The 22,182-nt window shown below is 43.2% G+C and overlaps 2 protein-coding genes across 2 annotated transcripts; both read left to right on the top strand.

Moving 5' to 3' along the window:
- The first annotated feature begins 4,575 nt into the window (after positions 1–4,575).
- Positions 4,576–6,354, top strand: LOC120053265 (E3 ubiquitin-protein ligase TRIM47-like). The gene is made up of 4 exons (XM_039000407.1): positions 4,576–5,154; positions 5,560–5,655; positions 5,901–6,134; positions 6,346–6,354. Exons 1-4 carry the CDS (start codon positions 4,576–4,578, stop codon positions 6,352–6,354), a joined length of 918 nt encoding a protein of 305 aa, XP_038856335.1.
- Positions 6,355–19,033: 12,679 nt separating this feature from the next.
- On the top strand, positions 19,034–21,755 carry LOC120054019 (F-box/LRR-repeat protein 14-like). Its single transcript, XM_039001374.1, has one exon. The coding sequence runs from the start codon at positions 19,592–19,594 to the stop codon at positions 20,801–20,803; it is 1,212 nt and encodes a 403-aa protein (XP_038857302.1). The 5' UTR covers positions 19,034–19,591; the 3' UTR covers positions 20,804–21,755.
- Positions 21,756–22,182: the final 427 nt, after the last annotated feature.

Here is a 22,182-nt window from a genome sequence, read left to right as displayed (position 1 = left end):
CTGTGAACTTGGATAGGTCAGAGAAATATGATAGAAGCTCAAGTCAAGTTATTGCTTACATCTTCTACCTTGTCTCTGATCCACAAAAGGGGAATGAACGAGGGAGAAAGGCAGAGCTTGAATGAAAAGCATGACAAAAGTACTCTCTCAAACACTAGACCTTACTCCACACTACACAGAGAAGAATTATGCTCTATGTGTTCTAAAAGAATGTGTTCCAACATGTCGTCCAACACAGCATTAGCCATGTATTCAATACTACCACTTCAAATCAGCAACAACTTTCTTATATCCATGTCCTCATGGGCTGCGTTGCACATGCCTTCTGTCCATCTGGTTAGAACAAACAGGTTAGAACAAACATCCCTTATCGGGACATGGAGTGTGGGGCAGACATTCATCTCTGTGCCATGCAGACCCACTACCCAGCTCGAAGATTGATCACAGCTGTGTGGAATGATGCACTAAGTGATTTTTGAGATGCTCCAAATGGGTCCCAGAGCTCCTCTTCCCGCTTCTGGAAGAAATCGTCAATAGACCTAAAGAGCAATGTTGGTTGAGAGAGAGAGAGAAAGAGGGAGAGAGACCTCTGTCATTAAGCAAGTTGAGTGGGCCCTTTGCAATGGTGAGAGGAATGCCCCTGAAAATGGTTAGCAACAGACGTTTCACTGGTATTATAGGCCTTTTCTATTAGAAAAAGCTAATGCTAATTTATAACCTTATAAAAACGTTACAACCGTTAACTTCGGGTAGCCTATATGCAAATCAAAACGCCTCAATTAATAAACGAATAAATAGGATATAGCAGCAATAATAAATATAAGGTTATAGGCTTAGTTTAAATTTCTACAGAAAACAGTCTGTTACTTTTTTATTATTCAGTCACCTAATCCCATAGTCAGGAATACGATGTGAAGAGTAGGTTAGCCGCAGGCCTAGTTGCGTGCGGGAGCGACTTTCACCTTTCTTTAGAATGCCCTCGATGCTGGTGGATAATCGCATTTGTCTGTGATGATTATGCAGTCTACGCTCCTCCACCTCCTGTTATTTTAGGACCGTTTTAGAAATACAAACCCTTGAAGGAGTGCACGAGAGGGTTCGCCAAGAGGGTAGTTAAGGCCCATAGCTGTCCAGGTATGACCTTGATATATATTTTTACAGTTTAACCCGCGAAGTCACTTCTTTAGCTTTCATGTGGACTAAAAGTGATTATATCGTTTTTTTGTAGGCCTAAAAATAAATGATCTATAACGCATAAGTAGCCAACTTGAACGAATTAGAATTAGGCTACTTAGAGTGCTATGTAATTGTATTTGATTAAACTGCATTGTAGGAGGAAGCTATATCTTTTAAGGTTAAATACAATTACAATTTGAATAAAACACATTTTTCAGAAAGCGAAGCTACTAGTTTTTATTTGCTAATTGTATTAGGCATCAGGCTGCAATGACAGAGTTAACATGCAATAGCCTATAAAACATTTATGCACGTGAATCAACACCGCATAGAAAACATTAATTTCGAACCAAATGCCAAGTTTTATTATTTTTGTAATGAAAAATAGGCCTATCGTTTTCTCTTTTATTAAAATGCAGCGACTTCTGTGACTGAAATTACATTCCATAAAGCGCACTGCGCAATAACTCTACATAATCATGAAACGAAATTATTAAACCGCACTTTACCTACCTAAAAATAATACAGTGTATAAAGCTTATACAACTTTGTCTATACAACTTTATGTCTAGTCAAGGACTGTTTTCTTCCCTTTACTCACCACTCTCTCCCTACCTCCCCCTCTTCGAGGAATAGCTCCATACCTGAACGAAGGCCACATCACCCAAAGCACAGCATCCTCATCCTGAAATGAAAAAAGAAACACAAACACCCATCCTCTCCTCTCTCCACCACCGGCCTCCCCGTCCCTCTGTCTCTTCATCTCTCCTAGCACTCCGTCTGTTGGGGCTGCGTGGCCGGGGATTTTGAGATAGAAAGGTAATTAGTTGGTAAGCATCTTAACCCAGTGGAAGGGAGTAATCCATGCTGCCCTCATCCCTCTCCTCCTGCTGCTGGTGAACAGTTCGTCCGTGTCACGGACCTCTTTAGCCCGTGCGGCGCGTACAGGAGTCCCGTGCCGTGTGTCACTTGTCCGATATTGCGAACATAGCCTATTAAGATTGCTGATAGTGACAATACTAATAATTTTAGATTATATTTGATTGTATTACCGTTTTTTAAGTGTATTGGCTATAGGCCTACTGTTACGAGCATTAAATGTTCATTATAGTATTAATGTCCTTAGCCTCTAAAGCGTTCGCACAGATTTCTCCGTTTTTTTAGGGCTTGTTGAGTGCGCATGCAGCTCCTGCGCTCACACTGCGGCAGCATCGAATGACGCTCCTCATATGGCGGATAGTGAACCGGTGCAACAGTTCTTTCTCTAGCCTAGGCCCACTCTATGCCATGCAGCAAGCGTTGCACTCCACGGCCGTTCACCTTCATCCCCATATTGACGTGGAGGCTTTAGAAAAAATGTGATGTAGGTAAATAATTAGTTTGTGTTAATCTAGTTTTCCACTCACAAGTTCTTTGCCTTTCCAGTTTTAGGATAGGCCTATAGCCTAAACTTAAAACAATATATTTATAAACAACACAAAACCATTTATTTAGCCCAACCAAAAAGCTTCATGCTTTCCTTTTTAACCAAGACATTTCAGCTCAGAGACATATTTTATACAACCTGTGCTGTCCATCGGGTGTGGCATGTATCTTCCTCCAAAACCATGTTCCGTCCCGTTGCTCGAAATGGGGCGCTGTCACTGAAAGGTCCCGCTCGAACTGTAGATCGGGGCTCACATCCCCTCAATATATAGACCTACAGCAGGTGAACACCCCCCCCCCCCCCCCCCCCCCCCCCCATACTCCAATTTTCTCCCATTCACCTGCTGTTGATAATTACACAGACAGACATAGAGGCCTACTTTGAAAAAGAGATCTCACCCTTTCAGGTGATCCGGGCTGAGTTCGTCAGAGAGGAGCGGTTTGGATTTCAAACCTTTTCAACATCTAAAGTTGCGCTGAAATCTGTCCACGCGCACCCATTGTCCAAACCATACATTATAGAACAGACGCAACCGGCTGGTCACCCCTCGTGCTCTACCACTGCTGGTAGATGTGCAGGCGGGCCATGTGCATTAATAATGATGTGGAGGTGGAGTATTGTCCTCTGAATACAGTGGGCCTAAGCGTTTTGATGAGAATCCCCGAGTTTACCAGTTGTCTAAAAAGCAACATAGGCCCTATTTTATCGTTCAAAAAGAAGACTATTTTAATTAAATGTATTTTAAATCGAATTATTTCTAAATTGTGACTTTTAGCCTGTCCCTGTCCATTGAACGACTCATAAATACTAAACAATTTAACGAATTAAGCATTTTATTGGTTAAACTCGAACATCGAAAAGCAAAATGAGATACATCTTGATTTAGACTATTCTTAGAGGCTGCCTTTTTTAAATTTTACTTAAACTAGAATGTACGCTATTTAAACTAAGCCCATCATAATAACATTGATAATAATATAATTAATTAATTAATTATCAAATCAAGGCGTTGAGTCAATCGTTACCATACATTGTTTCATCGATTTTATTAGTACTTTTTATTCATTTAAATCTTTAAAGGTTTTCATTTATTTCTTAGCCTATATTTTTAGCACATGATCCTTTCTTCCTTGAGGTGAGAGAATGAATGTAAAAGTAAAACCATAGTAAAGAGAACACTGTTCTTTCTACATGTTTCTTTCCTTTCATTTCCTCTGTCTCTCGCGCTGTTGAGTACACCTTTTCTTGGAGAGAAAAGACGTTCAAGTCTAATTTCTACTTTAAACTTTTCTGCCACCTACTGGATGAAAATAATAAATCTAAAACTTAAGATTTGTTGTTCAGTGATTTCAATCTAGTCTGTTACTTATCCCCAAGTACCCCAGAGAGAATGTTGATTTTCTAATTAAATATCTCTGTATATGGAATACTATAATTTCATAAATGACATGTTTTAATTGTCTCCTTCTGTTCAGTAGGCCTACCATTGTTGTCTCTACCTTCTTGCCCTTTGTGCTGTTGCCTGTGCCCAATAATGTTTGTATTCTGTGCTACTGCCATGTTGTGCTGCTATCATGTTGTTGTCATGTTGTGTTACTACCATGCTGTGTTGTCATGTGTTGATGCCATGCTATGTGTGTTTTGTCCTATATTTTTATATTTTTCTCCCCCGGAAGGCCTTTTGTCCTATATTTCTATATTTTTCTCCCCCAGGAGGCCTTTTGCCTTTTGGTAGGCCGTCATTGTAAATGAGAATTTGTTCTTAACTGACTTGCCTAGTTAAATAAAGGTTAAATAAATTTGAAAAATAAAATCTATGACTATATTTTGGCCATTAGCCAAACAAACCCTCATTGTGGTTAGACAGGCAGAACCAGGAAGTCACAAACATTTTCAGAGAAATGAAAGTAAGCAGACAGACAACACCCCAATGCTTGTCCACAACTGTTCAGTCAGACAGTGTGTGTATCAACATGGCAGAGGCAACTTTGGGTCAGGATCCCTTCTGCTGTTCAATCTGTCTGGATGTACTGAAGGATCCAGTGACTACTGCCTGTGGACACAGTTACTGTATGGGCTGTATTAAGGGCTGCTGGGATCAGGAAGATCTGAAAGGTGTCTACAGCTGTCCACTGTGCATGGAAAGCTTCATCCCAAGACCTGTTTTGAGGAAAAACATCTTATTGGTTGAATTAATGGAGAAACAGAAGACGACAGGATTCAAATCTGCTCCTCCAGCTCTCTGTTATGCTGGACCTAGAGATGTGGAGTGTGATTTCTGCACTAGGAGGAAACTCAAAGCTGTCAAGTCCTGCCTGGTGTGTCTGGCATCTTACTGTGAGACTCACCTCCAGCCTCACTTTGAATCCCCTGCCTTTCAGAAGCACAAGCTGGTCAAAGCCTCCACACAACTACAGCAGAAGATCTGCTCTCATCATGACAAACCACTGGAGGTTTACTGCCGTACCGATCAGCAGTGTATCTGTTATCTGTGTACAATGAATGAACATAAAGGCCATGATACAGCTGCAGCAGAAAGGACTGAGAAACAGGTAAGGATGATAACTCCACTGTTAAACATCATAGATCTGCATTTAGACATTTGTTAATCTCTTTACAACATATTGTTGATGTACCTCATATCAAATGGAAGTGTTTTATGTCAAAGGTGATATAACTGGAAGAGTAAGAAAAACATCCAACGCCCCGAGAGATGTCAAAGTACTTGAACAGAATTGCCTGATTATATTGTTGCAGTAATTTGGTGATTCTCATAAGTAATAATAATAACAATAATACGTTGACACATCACAAAATGCAATCATTATGGTATTATATTTAGACATATCTCCTTCTTTTGGCTGCATCTCTGTGTCTCAGTGGTTTGAAGGACTATCCTATTTCACATGAATATCATGAAAGGAGCCGTTACAAAGTCTTGTCACCATTCTCTGCAGAAACAGTTGGTAGAGAATCAGCAGAAATCCCAGCAGAGAATCCAGCAGAAAGAGAAGGAGATGCAGGAGCTGAGACAGGCTGTGGTCTCTCTGAAGGTGAGTTTTAGGGCCATCTATATTTAAATTAAATATATATTAACATGACCAGCAAACCAATATTTCATTTCAGAATTGGTTAAAATTATGTTAGGGTCAGGGTAAAGGGTTTGGTGTAAGGTTAGGGTTAAGGTAAGGATCAGTTTTAGATGTTGGCTGTCAATGGAATGCTGGTAAGAAAAGTCCTTATAGTCTCTCCTGGGCTGAATGAAATGGACCCTCATTCTCTCTGTGTGTTCTAACAGCTCTCTGCACAGGTAGCGGTGGAGGACAGTGAGAGGATTTTTACTGAGCTGATCTGTTCCATTGAAAGAAGGAACTCTGAGGTGAAGCGGCAGATAACAGCCCAGGAAAATGCTGAAGTGAGTCGGGCTAAAAGGCAACTGAAGCAGCTGGAGCAGGAGGTGGCTGAGCTGAGGAGGAGAGATGCTGAGCTGGAGCAGCTTTCACACACAGAGGATCACATCCATTTCTTCCAGGTGACATCAGTCTGTCTATATAAGCAAAAAAATCTAAAATAACTTATAAACTTTAGATAAAACATCTCCACATTTCTGTTTTCAACCTGTTTCTCCCTGTAGAGTTTTCAGTCTCTCTGTGTCCCTCCTGGATCTGATGCCTTACCCAGCATATCTGTCAATCCACACATATCTTTTCATTTTGTGAAGAATTTTGTATCTGAGGTGACAGAACAACTAGAGGATATCTGCAAGAAGGAAATTGTCAAACTATCATGGGAAGGTAGGTGAGAAGTATCAAATAGACTTGTTTTTTACATGCCTCAAAATTAGCAATAGTGGTTACCTTGAATGAATGTTGATCCATAGAGTTGACTGTAGTAATCCTTTTTATCTTGTTTGGGGTTTCTTGCGTTTTCTTGCATTCATTTGCGTTGGTTTGATTGTGGTAAGAACAGTGAGCTCTCCCACCATCCACACTCACCATAGGTTCAAACATGTGTCTTTATAGATCACCTGATGTGTGTTTACCGCCACCATCTGTCTGCCCCTGGTGGTCTGGCGTGTAATTGCCCGAATAATAACAGATTATAAAATACACCCACATTTTATTATGGGGACTTTCATTTCAATCTTCTGTGTTACTGAGGAATGGATACATAAACCTGTGATTGAAATAACTGTCCAAACACCAATTATCAAGCTGACTTAAATCAATCAGTGCATCTCTTCCTTAGCACCTCCATCTGACTACTTCATGGATGCCATTCCACATACTTCTTATTACAATACCAACCAATTGGCAGGGCGGAGACCCAACCCTCGCTGGATAACCCAACAACAATATTTTCAGAACATGCAAGCGACCTTCAGCACTGTGAGGCCCAACGTGTCTCACATGGTGACCCCTCATTGCATGGCCGCCCAGGCTGCAGCTGCTGTAACCCCAGTGCACATGCCTAAGTACAAGTATGCTGCAGGAGTGCGCAACCCTTCATACATTCATACACTTCCCCAGGTTGTTAAGCAGCAGCCTGCTGTCCATGTGCAGGACCAGGAGCCTCTGACTGCCTCCACACTAGCTGCTGCTCCTCCTCAGGAACAGAAGGAAATGCTGGGTCAACGCCTCTACCTGCTCATCCAGAACATGCACCCCAGTCTGGCAGGAAAGATCACTGGCATGTTGCTGGAGATTGACAACTCTGAGCTGCTCTACATGCTGGAGTCTCCAGAGTGTCTCCGCTCCAAGGTGGATGAAGCTGTGACTGTGCTGCAGGCTCACCAGGCCAAACAGGCAAGAAAAATGAAAGGAAAGGAAATCATTTGATTCAGCTGGGTCCAGAGATCTCCAGACAAAAATGGAAAATGGTCAAAATAAAACAGTCTGGGTTTAATTATAACAGATAATGAAATTACTATGGCTGTCAAATGATACAAAAATGCAATTGAGTTCATCGCAGGATTTGCTGTGATTAATTGCGATTTATCGCAAATTCTGAATTTGCTCAAATTGAGCTGTATTTTAAAACAATTGATACAAAAAGCATGACAAAAATATTGACATCTTGATTTTTTCCAAAGTAATGGTAAGTAGAATCAGGTAAACAGATGAAGCACACTTTCTTTAACTGCAATGTCAACCTGTTTGGACATTGCAGTGTTGTTTTTAGTTGAATATATTGTGTATTTTGGATGTTTTCAGTGTATTATGAACGCTTTTAGACAATACGATTAATCACAATTAAAAATAATGTGTGCACAAAAATTACAAACAGTTAACTTGAGTTAACTGATTAACTATCACAGCCCTAGAAATTACTGAAAGAATTCTTTTCTGGCACGTTATTCCTTTTAAATGTATGAATGCTTGGGATATTGAAAGTCTATGTCATTGTGAAATGTACAGTGCCTTCATAAATATCAGACTTATTCCACATTTTGTTGTGTTACAGCCTGAATCCATCTACACACAACACCCCATAGTGACAATTTGAAAACATGTTTTTAGACATTTTTTGCACATTAATTGAAAATTAAAAATAGAAATATCTCATTTAAATAAGTGTTCACACCCCTGAGTCAATACTTTGTACAAGCACCTTTGGCAGTGATTACAGTTGAGTATTTTTAACAGGTAGCCTAGCGGTTAGAGCGTTGGACTTGTAACCGAAAGGTTGCAAGATTGAATCCCGGAGCTGACAAGGTAAAAATCTGTTGTTCTGCCCCTGAACAAGGCAGTTAACCCATTGTTCCCCGGTAGGCTGTCATTGTAAAATAAGAATTTGTTCTTAACTGACTTGTCTAGTTAAATAAAGGTAAAAAAAAAGTCTCTAAGAGCTTTCCACACCTGGATTGTGCAACATTTGCCAATTATTATTTTGAAAACTCTTCAAGCTCGATTGTTGATCCTTGCTAAATAAACTTTTTCAGGACTTGCCATAGATTTTCAAGTAGATTTTAAGCCACAATTGTAACTCGGCCATTCAGGAACAATCACTGTCTTCTTAGTAAGTAACTCCAGTGTAGATTTAGCCTTGTGTTTTAGGTTATTGTCCTGCGGAAAGGTGAATTCATCTCTCAGTGTTTTTTATTTATTTATTTTATTTAACCTTTATTTAACTAGGCAAGTCAGTTAAGAACATATTCTTATTTACAATGACGGCCTACCAAAAGGCAAAAGACCTCCTGCGGGGTCGGGGGTTCTGGGTTTTAAAAACTTATTCTATCCTTCTTTGCAAGGAATTGGAAAACCTCCCTAGTCTTTGTGGTAGAATCTGTGTTTGAAATTCAATGCTCGACAGAGGGACCTTACAGATAATTGTATGTGTGGGGTACAGAGATGAGGTAGCGTAGTGGTAAAATGTGTGGGGCCAGCAACTGAAATGTTGCTAGTTCAAATCCCCAAGTTGACAAGGTGAAATATATGTTGATGTGCTCTTGAGCAAGGCACTTAGCCCTAGTTGCTTTGGATAAGAGTGTCTGCTAAAATGCCAATGTTGTCATTCAAAAATCATGTTGACCACTATTATTGCACAAAGAGTGAGTCCGTGCAACTTATTAACCTCTTGACGCTAGAGGTCAGATTATTATTATTTATTTTTTTAAATAACGTTCCCAAGGTAAACGGACTATTTCTCAGGTCCAGATCGTAGAATATACATATAATTTACAGATTAGGATAGAAAACACTCCAAAGTTTCCAAAACTGTCAAAATATTGTCTGTGAGTATAACAAAACTGATTCTGCAGGCGAAAACCTGAGAAAATCTAACCTGGAAGTGATTTTTTTATTTTTTATCTGTGTTTCCTGGCCCGTCTTTCTTTCATTTAAAGGGGTATCAACCAGATTCATTTTCCAATGGCTTCCTCAGGCTGTGACCAGGCTTTAGACATAGTTTCAGGCTTTTATTCTGAAAAATGAGGGAGATTTTTCAAAAATAGTCAGGTGTCCTCTGATTACTTCCTGCGTGCGAGAGGGGTAGCTCCCCATTTTCTTTTTCTCTGTTATTGAATAGGTTACGGTCCAGTTGAAATATTATCGATTATGTTTGTTAAAAACAACCTGAGGATTGATTATAAAAAACATTTGACATGTTTCTACGAACATTACGGATACTTTTTGGAATTTTCGTCGAACGGAACGAGGCTTTGGTTTTCTGAACATAATGCGCAACCCAAATGGCGTTTTTTTGTTATAAAAGTAATATTTATTGAACAAAAATAACATTTGTTGTGTAACTGGGAGTCTCGTGAGTGCAAACACCCGAAGATTATCAAAGGTAAGCATTTCATTTGATTGCTTTTCTGACTTTCGTGACCAAGCTAACCAAGCTAATATAAGGCTAACTGTTCTAGCATTGATTGATAGACTCACAAAAGCTTAGATTGCTTTCGTTGCAAAGCATATTTTCAAAATCTGACACGATAGGTGGATTAACAACAAGCTAAGCTGTGTTTTGGTATATTTCACTTGTGATTGCATGATTATAAATATTTTTAGTAATATTTTTGAATCTGATACGTTTGGGAATTTTCTTCTGCCTTTCAGCACCAGAACGAGGCTGTAGTTTTCTGAACATAACGCGCAACCCAAATGGCGTTTTTTTGTTATAAAAGTAATATTTATCGAACAAAAATAACATTTATTGTGTAACTGGGAGTCTCGTGAGTGCAAACATCCGAAGATTATCAAAGGTAAGCGATTAATTTGATTGCTTTTCTGACTTTCGTGACCATGCTAATTTGGGGATAGCTGTTCTAGCATTGATTGATACACTCACAAAAGCTTGGATTTCTTTCTCTGTAAAGCATATTTTCAAAATCTGACACGATAGGTGGATTAAAACTTCTTATGGCTGCAAGGGGCAGTATTGAGTAGCCAGTTAAATCGTGCCCATTTCAAACGGCCTCGTACTCAATTCTTGCTCGTACAATATGCATATTATTATTACTATTGGATAGAAAACACTCTCTAGTTTCTAAAACCGTTTGAATTATTTCTCTGAGTGAAACAGAACTCATTCTGCAGCACTTTTCCTGACCAGGAAGTGGAACGTCTGAAATCGATGCTCTGTTCTTCTTCATGCCTATAAATGGGCACAAGACCTATTAGTATACATACACGTCATACACCTTCCTCTGGTTGTCAAGAGGCTGTGAGAGAAGAAATGAGGTGATTATCTCGATCTGAGTTGGAACACATCATCTTGGAATCTCGTGTCCACCATTTTCGGTACTCTGAATAGCGCGAGCTGGACAGTGTGATTGCCTTTTGTTTAGCTTCCGTTATAGGCGACTACAATCTCCGGCTTTGATTTTATTTGATACATGTCACCATATCATCGTAAAGTATGTTTTTTCAATATGGTTTCATCAGATTATTGAAATTTTTTCGGGAGTTTTGCTGTGTTCCGTTCTCTTCCGTTTGTTGACATGGAGAGTGTCGTGGCACCCGGCTAGCGCGCTTGCTAAATGAAGAGGGAAAGTGTCCGTTCTGAATCCAAACAACGACTGTTCTGGACAAAGGACACCTTGTCCAACATTCTGATGAAAGATCAGCAAAAGTAAGACCCATTTTATGATGTTATTTCATATATCTGCCGTAGTCGCCGGCGCCCAAGTGTTTCTGGCTATTGTGCTAAGCTAATATAACGCTACATTTTGTTTTCGCTGTAAAACACTTGATAAATCGGAAATATTGTCTGGAATCACAAGATGCCTGTCTTTCAATTGCTGTACACTATGTATTTTTCAGAAATGTTTTATGATGAGTATTTAGTTATTTGGCGTTGGTGTCTGTAATTTTTCTGTCTGCTTTCGGTGCAATTTCTGACTGTAGCTGCAATGTAAACTATGATTTATACCTGAAATATGCACATTTTTCTAACAAAACATATGCTATACAATAAATATGTTATCAGACTGTCATCTGATGAATTTGTTTCTTGGTTAGTGGCTATTTATATCTTTATTTGGTCGAATTTGTGATAGCTACTGATGGAGTAAATAACTGGTGGAGTAATGAAAAATGGTGTCTTTTGCTAACGTGGTTAGCTAATAGATTTACATATTGTGTCTTCCCTGTAAAACATTTAAAAAATCGGACATGTTGGCTTGATTCACAAGATGTGTACATTTCATCTGGTGTCTTGGACTTGTTAATGTGTGAAAGTTAAATATTTAAAAAAAATATCTTTTGAATTTCGCGCCCTGCACTTTGAGCTGGCTGTTGTCATAAGTGTACCGACGTCGGGCTTGCACGCCAAACAGGTTAACAACAAGCTAAGTTGTGTTTTGGTATATTTCACTTGTGATTGCATGATTATAAATATTTTTAGTAATATTTTGCGCCCTGCAATTCAGCGGTTGTTTAGGAAAATGATCCCGTAAAAAAGGGATCCGTAGCGCAGAAAAGTTAAGCAGAATCTTTACTCCTGAACTTACAAAGAGGTTGAATACTTATTGACTCAAGACATTTCAGCTTTTCATTTTTAATTAATTTGTACAAATTTTGGGGGAAAAATCCCACTTTGACATTATGGGGTATTGTGTGTACAGTGAAGCTTCCATTAAAAGTTAGTGGTAGATGGTGGCATTCTGTCATTAAACCACACTATCAAGGTGGAGTTACAACGCTGATCTATCGGTGGAGGTGTTAATGGAGGTGTTTTCAGTCTGAGAGTCTCTCTTCTCTGGCACTAGAGTCCTGCATCAGGCAAAAAAACTGTCGGTGGTCCTGGAACATTTAAAGCATATTGAAGCCGCCTCTTAATGACTTCCGAGAGCCGATCTGTTATCCAACTATTATTATTATTATTATTAACCCTCTATTATAATTATATAAAAACCCTTAGATATTCTCACAGACCAGATTTGTCCTAACGAAAAATGCTTCTTAGATATTAATTTAGAATCCTCCAATCCTCTAAATTTAATTAGACCTACATTTTATTGATCTGCAGGTATTTTCATTTAGAAGCCGCCTCTTAATGAGTTTCCGAGAGCCATGTCATACCAATTATTATTGGATTATTTACCATGGTAACCACTTGTTAGTATAACATTGAAAATTATGTGCGCTTGTATATTTTTTTCGAATTCAATAATATATTTGTACCACTGTAGATGCTGTGTTTTTATTTACAGTAGTGTATTAAGTACTCTAAAGTTTTACATTACTATCTCCAAACCTCATACAACCGCAAAATGTAGGATAAAGCATTTAATATACAATATTTTTTCATCAACATCTTAATTTTTTTGTTAATAAAATAATGATAAAAATACTCTTTTGAAATGCAGATGTTTATTTCAACTACCGTACATCTCAGCTACATAATCCCTAAATCTAACAGTATTTTTGAAATGTCTCCAGTAGATTTTTGTTCCTCCTGAAAGCCCTAATTGTCATGCCCTGATCTGTTTCACCTGTCCTTGTGCTTGTCTCCACCCTCCTCCAGGTGACGCCCATCTTCCCCATTATCCCCTAGGTACTTACACCTGTGTTCTCTGTTTGTCCGTTACCAGTTCGTCTTGTTTGTCAAGTAAACCAGCGTTTTGTCTCAGCTCCTGCTTTTCCCCAGTCTCTCTTTTTCTCACTTTCTTGGTTTTGACCTTTGCCTGTCCTGACTCTGAGCCCGCCTGCCTGACCACTCTGCCTGCTACAGACCCTGAGCCTGCCTGCCATCCTTTGCCTTTGCCACTACTCTGGATTATCGACCCCTGCCTGCCTTGATCTGTCATTTGCCTGCCCCTGTTAATGTAATACACATTGTTACTTCAACACAGTCTGCAGTTGGGTCTTACCTGAAACGTGATAGTATGAACTGGCCATGACTGACCCAGCGGATTTGGACCAGCTCCGCAACGCCATCTCCTCCCAAGGAGCCACCATTAGTAGACACGAGGAGATGCTTCGTGGTCTGATGGAAGGATTCCAGGACATGGCCGAACGTCACGACCTAGCATTGGCCGCATCGCGGGATCAATTTCATGGGTTGCCTACCAGGCAGCCTACAATGACGGTAACGTCCCAGCCCCTCAGTAACCCGGCTGTTAGCAGCGCTGTCACCCCGGTTTCCCGGGAACCCCGTTTACCTTCCCCGGAGCGCTACGATGGAGATTCCAGAACCTGACGGTCCTTTCTCTCCCAGTGCTCCCTCGTTTTCGAGCTGCAGCCTTCTTCGTTACCCTCGGACCGCTCAAAGATAGCGTACATTATTAAGCTGATGTCCGGGAGGGCGCTCGCCTGGGACACGGCGGTGTGGGAGCAACAATCCGCCATCTGCCTCAGTCTGGAGGTATTCGTGGCGGAGGGGAGAAACATTTTCTAGGCTCCGGTGCCCGGGAGAGAGGCTGCCCAGAATTTACTCCAGCTTCAGCAGGACTCCCTCAGTGTGGCAGATTATGCAGTGGATTTCCACACGCTAGCAGCGGGGGGTGCCTGGAACCCGGAAGTGCTGTTTGACACGTTCCTGCACGGATTATCAGAGGAAATAAACGACGAGCTTGCAGCCCGGGAACTACCGACGGATCTCGACTCACTCATCACTTTAACGATGGTCGGCTACGGGAACGTAGGAGGGAGAAGAGGTCTGATTGTGGTCCCAATTGCTCACTCAAGGATCCCACCTTGCATCTAATGAACTCCGGGAAGTCCCCGAGAGGATTTGAGCTTACCCGAGTTCCTCCATGAGCCTCCGATGACTGCCTATTTGCCTCTTCCTGAGCCGATGCAGCTCGACAGGGCTAGGCTGTCTCCAGCCGAATGCGTACGCAGACTTAACACCCGGAGTTGTCTGTATTGCGGTACTGCCGGTCATTATGTGTCAACCTTTCCCTTCAAGAGACCTAGCTCTTTGGTAGGAATGAGTACTCTGGTGGGTCTTAAGGATAATTTTGCTACTCCCCCTACTCGCCCCCCTCTCCATGCCACCCTGCGGTGGGGAAACCAGTCCAAGAAACTCCAGATACTCATCGACTCGGGGGCCGATATGAGTCTTATGGACGTTACTCTGGCGTCCGAACTGGGCATCCCTACTCAACCCCTCTCCATTCCCATGAATGTTAGAGAGCTGGACGGGCGCTCTATGGGCCAGGTCCCCCACCATACCACCCCATCAACCTACGTCTGTCGGGGAACCACAGCGAGATGATCCAATTCCTGCTAATTGAGTCTCCACAGGTATCTGTGGTATTGGGATTCTCTTGGCTCCAGCGATACAATCCCTCGATTGACTGGTCTACTGATGCCAATGTGGGCTGGAGCCCGTTCTACCACGCTCATTGCTGAAATCAGCTCTGCCTGCTCCGGGACGTCTTCCTGGGGGCTTGGAAATTGCCCCAAAACTCTCCGCCATTCCCACAGAGTACCAGGACCTACAGGAGGGGTTCAGTAAGGCCTGGGCCACTTCGCTTCCACAACACCGACCGGTACCCAAGGATGTTAAGCCGGGGGCGCTGGCACGCCGCTATAGCCCCGCGGCTACACCCCCGGGAAGCTGAGACCTTTTCCTCCTGCTCCAGAGTCATTAGCTGTTACGCCCTGACCTTAGAGAGCCTTTTTATTTCTCTATTTGGTTAGGTCAGGGTGTGATTTGGGTGGGCATTCTAGTTATTCTATTTCTTTGTTGGCCGGGTATGGTTCCCAATCAGAGGCAGCTGTCTATCGTTGTCTCTGATTGGGGATCATACTTAGGCAGCCTTTTTTCCACCTTTAGTTTGTGGGATCTTGTTTTTGGTTAGTTGCTGTGTTAGCGCTACAAAACTTTACGTGTCGTTTATTCCTTCTTGTTTTTGGTGTTCATTTAATAAATGTATGATGTACGCCTACCACGCTGCACCTTGGTCCAATCCATCTTTAAACGAACGTGACAGAAGATCCCACCACAAACGGACCAAGCAGCGTGGCCAGGAGGAGCAGACATCCTGGACATGGGAGGAGATCTTGGATGGTAAGGGATCCTGGACGTGGGAGGAGATCCAAGCCGGAAGGGATCGCCTTCCATGGGAGCAGACGGAGGCAGCGAGGGAGGAACAACGACGACACCGGGGTTCGCGACCACGAAGGAAGCCCGAGAGGCAGCCCCCAAAAATGTTTTGGGGGGGGCCACACGGGGGTGGTTGGCGGAGCCAGGTTTTAAACCAGAACCTACCCCCTGTACTCACCGTGTGGAGTTGGTAAGCGTTCAGGTGCCATGTTTTCCGGTTCTACGCACCGTGTCTCCAGTGCGCCTCCACATTCCGGTGCGTTCTGTGCCTGCTCCTCGCACTTGTCGGGCTAAAGTGGGCATCTGTCCAGGACGGGTGGTGCCGGCTCAGCGCGCCTGGTCTCCAGTGCGCCTCCTTGGAACAGGATATCCTGCTCCGGCTCTACGCGCTGTATCTCTGGTGCGCCTTCACAGCCCAGTGCGTCCTGTGCCAGCTCCCTGCACTTGCCATGCGAAGGTGGTCCTTTGTCCAGGATGTGTTGTGCCAGCTCTACGCTCCAGACCTCCAGTGCGCCTCCACGGTCCAGTGATGATCCATGGCCCGGAGCCTCCAGTGATGATCCATGGCCCGAAGCCTCCAGTGATGATCCATGCCCCGAAGCCTCCAGTGATAATCCATGGCCCGAAGCCTCCAGTGATGATCCATGCCCCGAAGCCTCCAGTGATGATCCATGGCCCGACGCCTCCAGTGATGATCCATGGCCCGACGCCTCCAGTGATGATCCATGGCCCGAAGCCTCCAGTGATGATTCATGTCCCGAAGCCTCCAGTGATGATCCATGGCCCGGAGCCTCCAGTGATGATCCATGGCCCGGAGCCTCCAGTGATGATCCATGGCCCAGAGCCTCCAGTGATGATCCATGGCCCGGGGCCTCCAGTGAAGATCCATGGCCCGGAGCCTCCAGAGACGATCCAAGGTCCGGAGTCTCCAGCGACGGTCTGCAGTCCAGAGTCTTCAGCGACGGTCTGCAGTCCAGAGTCTCCAGCGACGGTCTGCAGTCCAGAGCCTCCAGCGACGGTCTGCAGTCCAGAGCCTCCAGCGACGGTCTGCAGTCCAGAGCCTCCAGCGACGGTCTGCAGTCCAGAGTCTCCAGCGGGGGTTCCCAGTCCAGAGCCTCCGGCGATGATCCACGGTCCGGAGCATCCGGCGACGATCCATGGTCCGGAGCCTCCGGCGACATTCCACGGTCCGGAGACCCCAGCGACGATCTACAGTCTGGTTCCTTCGGCGACGATCTACGGTCCGGTTCCTCCGGCGACGATCCACGGTCCGGAGCCTCCGGCGACGATCCACGGTCCGGTTCCACGGAAGCGGAGGGATCAGCGAGCGGAGCGGGTTCTACGTCCCGAACCGGAGCCGCCACCGAGGCTAGATGCCCACCCGGAAGATGGGAAACAGGAGACAAAGGGCTGTGAGACATGGGTTTCCATCTAGACACATGACAAGTAGGAAGTATACGGAGGGCACGGGGCAACAGAGGATGAACAGCTCCCCTACAGAGTCAGGTTTTTGCGGCCGGAGTCCACACCTTTGGGGGGGGGGGGGTACTGTCACGCCCTGACCTTAGAGATCCTTTTTATTTCTCTATTTGTTTAGGTCAGGGTGTGATTTGAGTGGGCGTTCTAGTTTTTCTATTTCTTTGTTGGCCGGGTATGGTTCCCAATCAGAGGCAGCTGTCTATCGTTGTCTCTGATTGGGGATCATACTTAGGCAGCTTTTTTTCCACCTTTAGTTTGTGGGATCTTGTTTTTGGTTAGTTGCTGTGTTAGCGCTACAAAACTTTACGTGTCGTTTATTCCTTCTTGTTTTTGGTGTTCATTTAATAAATGTATGATGTACGCCTACGACGCTGCACCGTGGTCCAATCCATCTTTAAACGAACGTGACAGCCCCTCTGCTGTTCATCCTCTGTTTCCCCGTACCCTCCGTATACTTCCTACGGAGTAAAATGCATTTTACTTGCAGTAAAATGAAACAACAAATGTAGGTTACAGTTTGTCTCAGGAACAGAAGTGGAGAAATATTATTTATTTCTAACTATTGTAGTTGACAAACAAATGGACTACCAAATGTCCAAAATTGTAATATGGCCTACCAAATGTCGGAAATTATAAGCAAGAACGTGTGTAAATTAGGGTTGAAAGTAGCGAGTATGGTATATTATGGTGGATCGAACTGCGCAGGTAAACTACTTTTTTAAGTGATTTGTTTGACAATCAGATGAAAACATCATAACACAACACCCAGGATATGCGCAACTGAGCCTGCGCAGACCGCGAATAACAACAGTACACGGGATAAAATGTTTATATGCCACAGCATCCCGTTAAAATCAGCATACCCCAGGCATTTTGTCCTGGTTTAACATAACCTGGATACAAGGTTTTTGGGCTTATCTCAAAAACAGAATACTTTTGTATCCCGAAAAATAACGGGATATTGATGTGCCTGTTCCGGGCCCTCAGAGTTCCCCGCGCCAGTGATCTCTGGACAGACACAGCTGTTTTTGAAAAGGGAAATCAAATAAATGTATAACTAACCCAAGATAGTTAATCTCTGTCGTTTACATGGGAGGAGATGAATGGGAGCAGATGAAGCATCGTGAACAGAACAAGCAAGGAGGTTCAAAACCAAGCACGAGTTTATTGGCGCGTTGTAGCAAGTATTTGCATATTTCCGTTAGGGAACCCCTCCTCTGCGAAGTGCGCGTGCGCACAAACTCAATTCGACCTTGTACTGCTAAAAAAATCTTTGGCATAGCGTCAAGTCTAGAAAACTTAGGGCACTGTGTTCGTAACAGATTTGTAGTTTTGGGAAGAGAAAAATGTATTGAGATCAGATGTTTCATCGATGAGACAATGTGCAGAAGATCGGCCCAGTTTCACCTAGTTCCATCTTTTCCCACTACCCGCGACTGAACTTCCTCTCACTACCATATTTGATGGTGAGAAAACGTTCTAAACGGTTAATAGCCCACGTGACATGTCTGAGTTACCCTTTCTATATGTGGGGAAATTTTTCAGGTGTTTTATGAAATTTCCACTGGCTATATGGGATCCTCAGAGCGTTACATTATACTATTTCACACCGAGGCCTTTTTTAAATACTGTGAGAAAATATTATCATTCACAATGGATACAAAAAACGATTTCATTGATTTATAGTCGCTTCCAGAGGACCGCTAACTTGTAGCGAATTGGGCGAAACCAAGAATAAAAAAATGTGGTGGTCCTAAAAAGGTTATTATCTTTAAAATAATTTCTGAGAAAAGTGATTATGTATAAAATATCAAACTTTTTCATATTTATGTTATTAAATCCGGCCAATTACATTTATTACGTCTTCTCATATTAATGTCAATTGTTTCTGTGGATTGTTTTTGTCCCCCCCCCCCCCCCCCCAAAGCACTGCTGTTCCTACGTCGTCAGTTTGAAATGGTTGGCCAGACAAAGGCAGCACAGCGCAGCCACGGGAAGAAGCGCCATGAATCCATCAACAGAACTGAAATGCTAATATAAACTGTGCCTTTTTACCCATTACACAGAAGAAAAGAATACTGCGGGTTTCAGAGATACATTTTCAGTTTTTATTTTGAAAATGAACAACCGACTGGATCCATTTGAAGAACGACAACCGTCATCTGACTTGAACATGGGTAGAGTCGCCTGACGGTCTCTGTTTTCCGCCTTATGGTTCGCTAGCTAGCCTAGGCTACTAGCCAGGCAAGCTAACGTCAGCTAGTTGTCTACGTTTTCATGGGAAGTAGTTAGCTAACTATCTCAGTTGATTTGGAATAATATAACACAACCTGAAAACTTCGCGTTGGAATTTCAGATGTGTATTATGTAAAGATGGCTTGGGATGCCTGGACTTTGAACATGTTATTTTTCTGAGTTACATTAGCTAACTTCGCAAACAGATAACGTTAGCTAGCCTACTCGAATAATCGTATACCTGGTTAGTTTTGGCTAACCTCTCCCCTTCCAAACATGTTTGAAATGGAGACACACATATCTGGCCTCTTCCCGGAAATTTTAGCTATGATTTTCAGTTACTTGGACGTAAGGGACAAAGGTAGGGTGGCCCAAGTGTGTGCGGCCTGGAGGGACGCTTCGTACCACAAGTCTGTGTGGAGGGGGGTGGAAGCGAAGCTTCATCTGCGTAGGGCCAATCCGTCCCTGTTCCCCAGCCTCCATACCCGGGGCATCAAGAAGGTCCAGATCCTCAGCCTGCGGCGCAGCCTGAGCTACGTAATCCAGGGGATGCCAAACATTGAAAGCCTTAACCTATGCGGCTGTTTTAACCTCACGGACAACGGGCTCGGACATGCTTTTGTTCAGGACATCCCGTCCTTGCAGATCCTCAACCTCAGCCTCTGCAAACCAATCACAGACTCAAGCCTGGGCAGGATTGCCCAGTATCTGAAAAATCTGGAGGTCCTGGAACTCGGTGGCCTCAGTAACATCACCAACACAGGCCTTTTGCTCATTGCCTGGGGCTTGCACAAACTCAAGAGCCTTAATTTGCGGAGCTGCAGGCATGTGTCAGACGTGGGCATCGGTCACCTGGCTGGGATGACCCGAAGCGCTGCTGAAGGCTGCCTCTCTCTGGAGCAGCTGACCCTGCAGGACTGCCAAAAGCTGACGGACCTGTCCCTCAAACACGTCTCCAAGGGACTGGCCAATCTCAAGGTGCTCAACCTCAGCTTTTGCGGAGGAATATCGGACGCCGGTATGATCCACCTGTCGAATATGACTCACCTGTGGAGCCTCAACCTGCGGTCGTGTGACAACATAAGTGACACGGGCATCATGCACCTGGCAATGGGGTCTCTACAGCTTTCCGGCCTCGACGTGTCCTTCTGCGACAAGATAGGTGACCAGAGCCTGGCCTACATCGCCCAGGGGCTGTACCAGCTCAAGTCTCTGTCCCTGTGCTCCTGCCACATCAGTGACGACGGGATCAACCGGATGGTGCGCCAGATGCACGAGCTCAAGACCCTGAACATCGGGCAGTGCGTACGCATCACTGACAAGGGGCTGGAGCTGATCGCCGACCACCTGACGCAGCTCACCGGTATCGACCTGTACGGGTGTACCAAAATCACCAAGCGGGGTCTGGAGAGGATAACGCAGCTCCCGTGCCTTAAAGTGTTAAACCTGGGACTCTGGCAGATGACGGAGAGTGAGAAAGTGAGGTGAAAGCCAAGCTGGGAGGAAGAAGTGGTGGTTTTCACCGTGGAAGGTGTATTATTTTTCATAGAATACCTGAGCGGAACAGCTTGTAGACTATTACATTACCTTTTAATAACTATACTACTGTGACCTTAATTTTAGTAGAAGGGATCAACCCTTTTTAAACATTCACTGTCATAGCATTATTCCACCCCTTATTTTGGTATAATTGCTTTCTCCCTTATTTCCATGTTAACTATCCTGTCATTGTATCACATTTATAAGGTTTTTACTAGCTACCTCATTCATTGAAGAAACTGGAGTGCCTGGGACACAACCCCACTGTCTTTCCATGCAAACAAAAAAAATATGGGATATATGCCACATTTTTCAACTTTCCCTTTAACTGTTTACCAGTATTGATGATAGACAACTCATGCAAAACAACTATGTTCTAACACAGTCCATCTTAACACTGCACATTAAGGCCTTAATGCCTTGGATTGAAGTTTTGACTAAGAAGTATTTTTCTTATGTTAATATAGTTTTTATAATGAATGGCTGTAAGCCAGAACATTGTACTTCAAATTGAAGTGAATTGTTTGTTTTTGAAGTACACCTTTTTGAATTGGTAGTTTCCATGCCTGAGGAGTTGTACTATATCTAACATTGTAATCTGCCTTTCCTAATTCCTTCTGGTAAACATGAACAGTGTGGATATGACAGGGGTAAACTATCTGCCTTCTCCCCCCTGGGGACTTTAGAATGGAGAGTGTAAAAATAGACTTTATCTTGCCCTTGGTTATCAAGAGCATGTATTTGAAGTCTGTATGCAACATATCAATAACCTACATCATATTTTCTCCTGTAAAGCCTTCAAGGAAAGATCATTGGTGTGTTTCTTAAAAAGGGTAATTTAAAATGGTTTTATATTCATACAACAGTGATATTTATTAATAAAAATGCTGAATGTTTTTTTAGGGAAATGGTTTATTTTGAGTTCTGTCACCCATTTGAGGTTTATAGGAGGGCCTTACTATGAAAAAGCAGGTACTAAATATGGCAGAAGGTGCAGGGTGTTCAGAACATTAGGGGCCATTCCATTATCTTACTCTAATATAAATTATACTGGTCCAGAAACAACCATTTGGGGGTTGCACAACCAGATAGAAAGAAAAGGACAGATTTTATGTCAATCTCCCTGGTGTTTTCAGGTCTGAACTGGATAGATTAAGTGAAATAGTGGATTAGCACCTACCATGGATGAGTTTCTGTCACTCTACACACATTCAGAAGTCGAGTTGAGGCGAAGGGTTGCCAATCACATTTGACCTCATCTCCCTAGCGAATCCACAGCGGGACACAGTCAAATCAAATATGAGGGCATGAAAACCATTCTTGGCAAC

This window comes from Salvelinus namaycush, chromosome 9, assembly GCF_016432855.1.
Source record: "Salvelinus namaycush isolate Seneca chromosome 9, SaNama_1.0, whole genome shotgun sequence".
Classification (NCBI taxonomy): Eukaryota; Metazoa; Chordata; class Actinopteri; order Salmoniformes; family Salmonidae; genus Salvelinus; species Salvelinus namaycush.
Note: the sequence above shows the minus strand (reverse complement) of the source record. Positions and strands in the feature narration are given on the sequence as shown.

Coding starts and splice junctions, on each gene's coding strand:
- LOC120053265 (XM_039000407.1), top strand. CDS start 4,576: ATGGCAGAGGCAACTTTGGGTCAGGATCCCTTCTGCTGTTCAATCTGT. Junction 5,155..5,559: donor CAGAAAGGACTGAGAAACAG/GTAAGGATGATA, acceptor CATTCTCTGCAG/AAACAGTTGGTAGAGAATCA. Junction 5,656..5,900: donor AGGCTGTGGTCTCTCTGAAG/GTGAGTTTTAGG, acceptor GTGTTCTAACAG/CTCTCTGCACAGGTAGCGGT.
- LOC120054019 (XM_039001374.1), top strand. CDS start 19,592: ATGTTTGAAATGGAGACACACATATCTGGCCTCTTCCCGGAAATTTTA.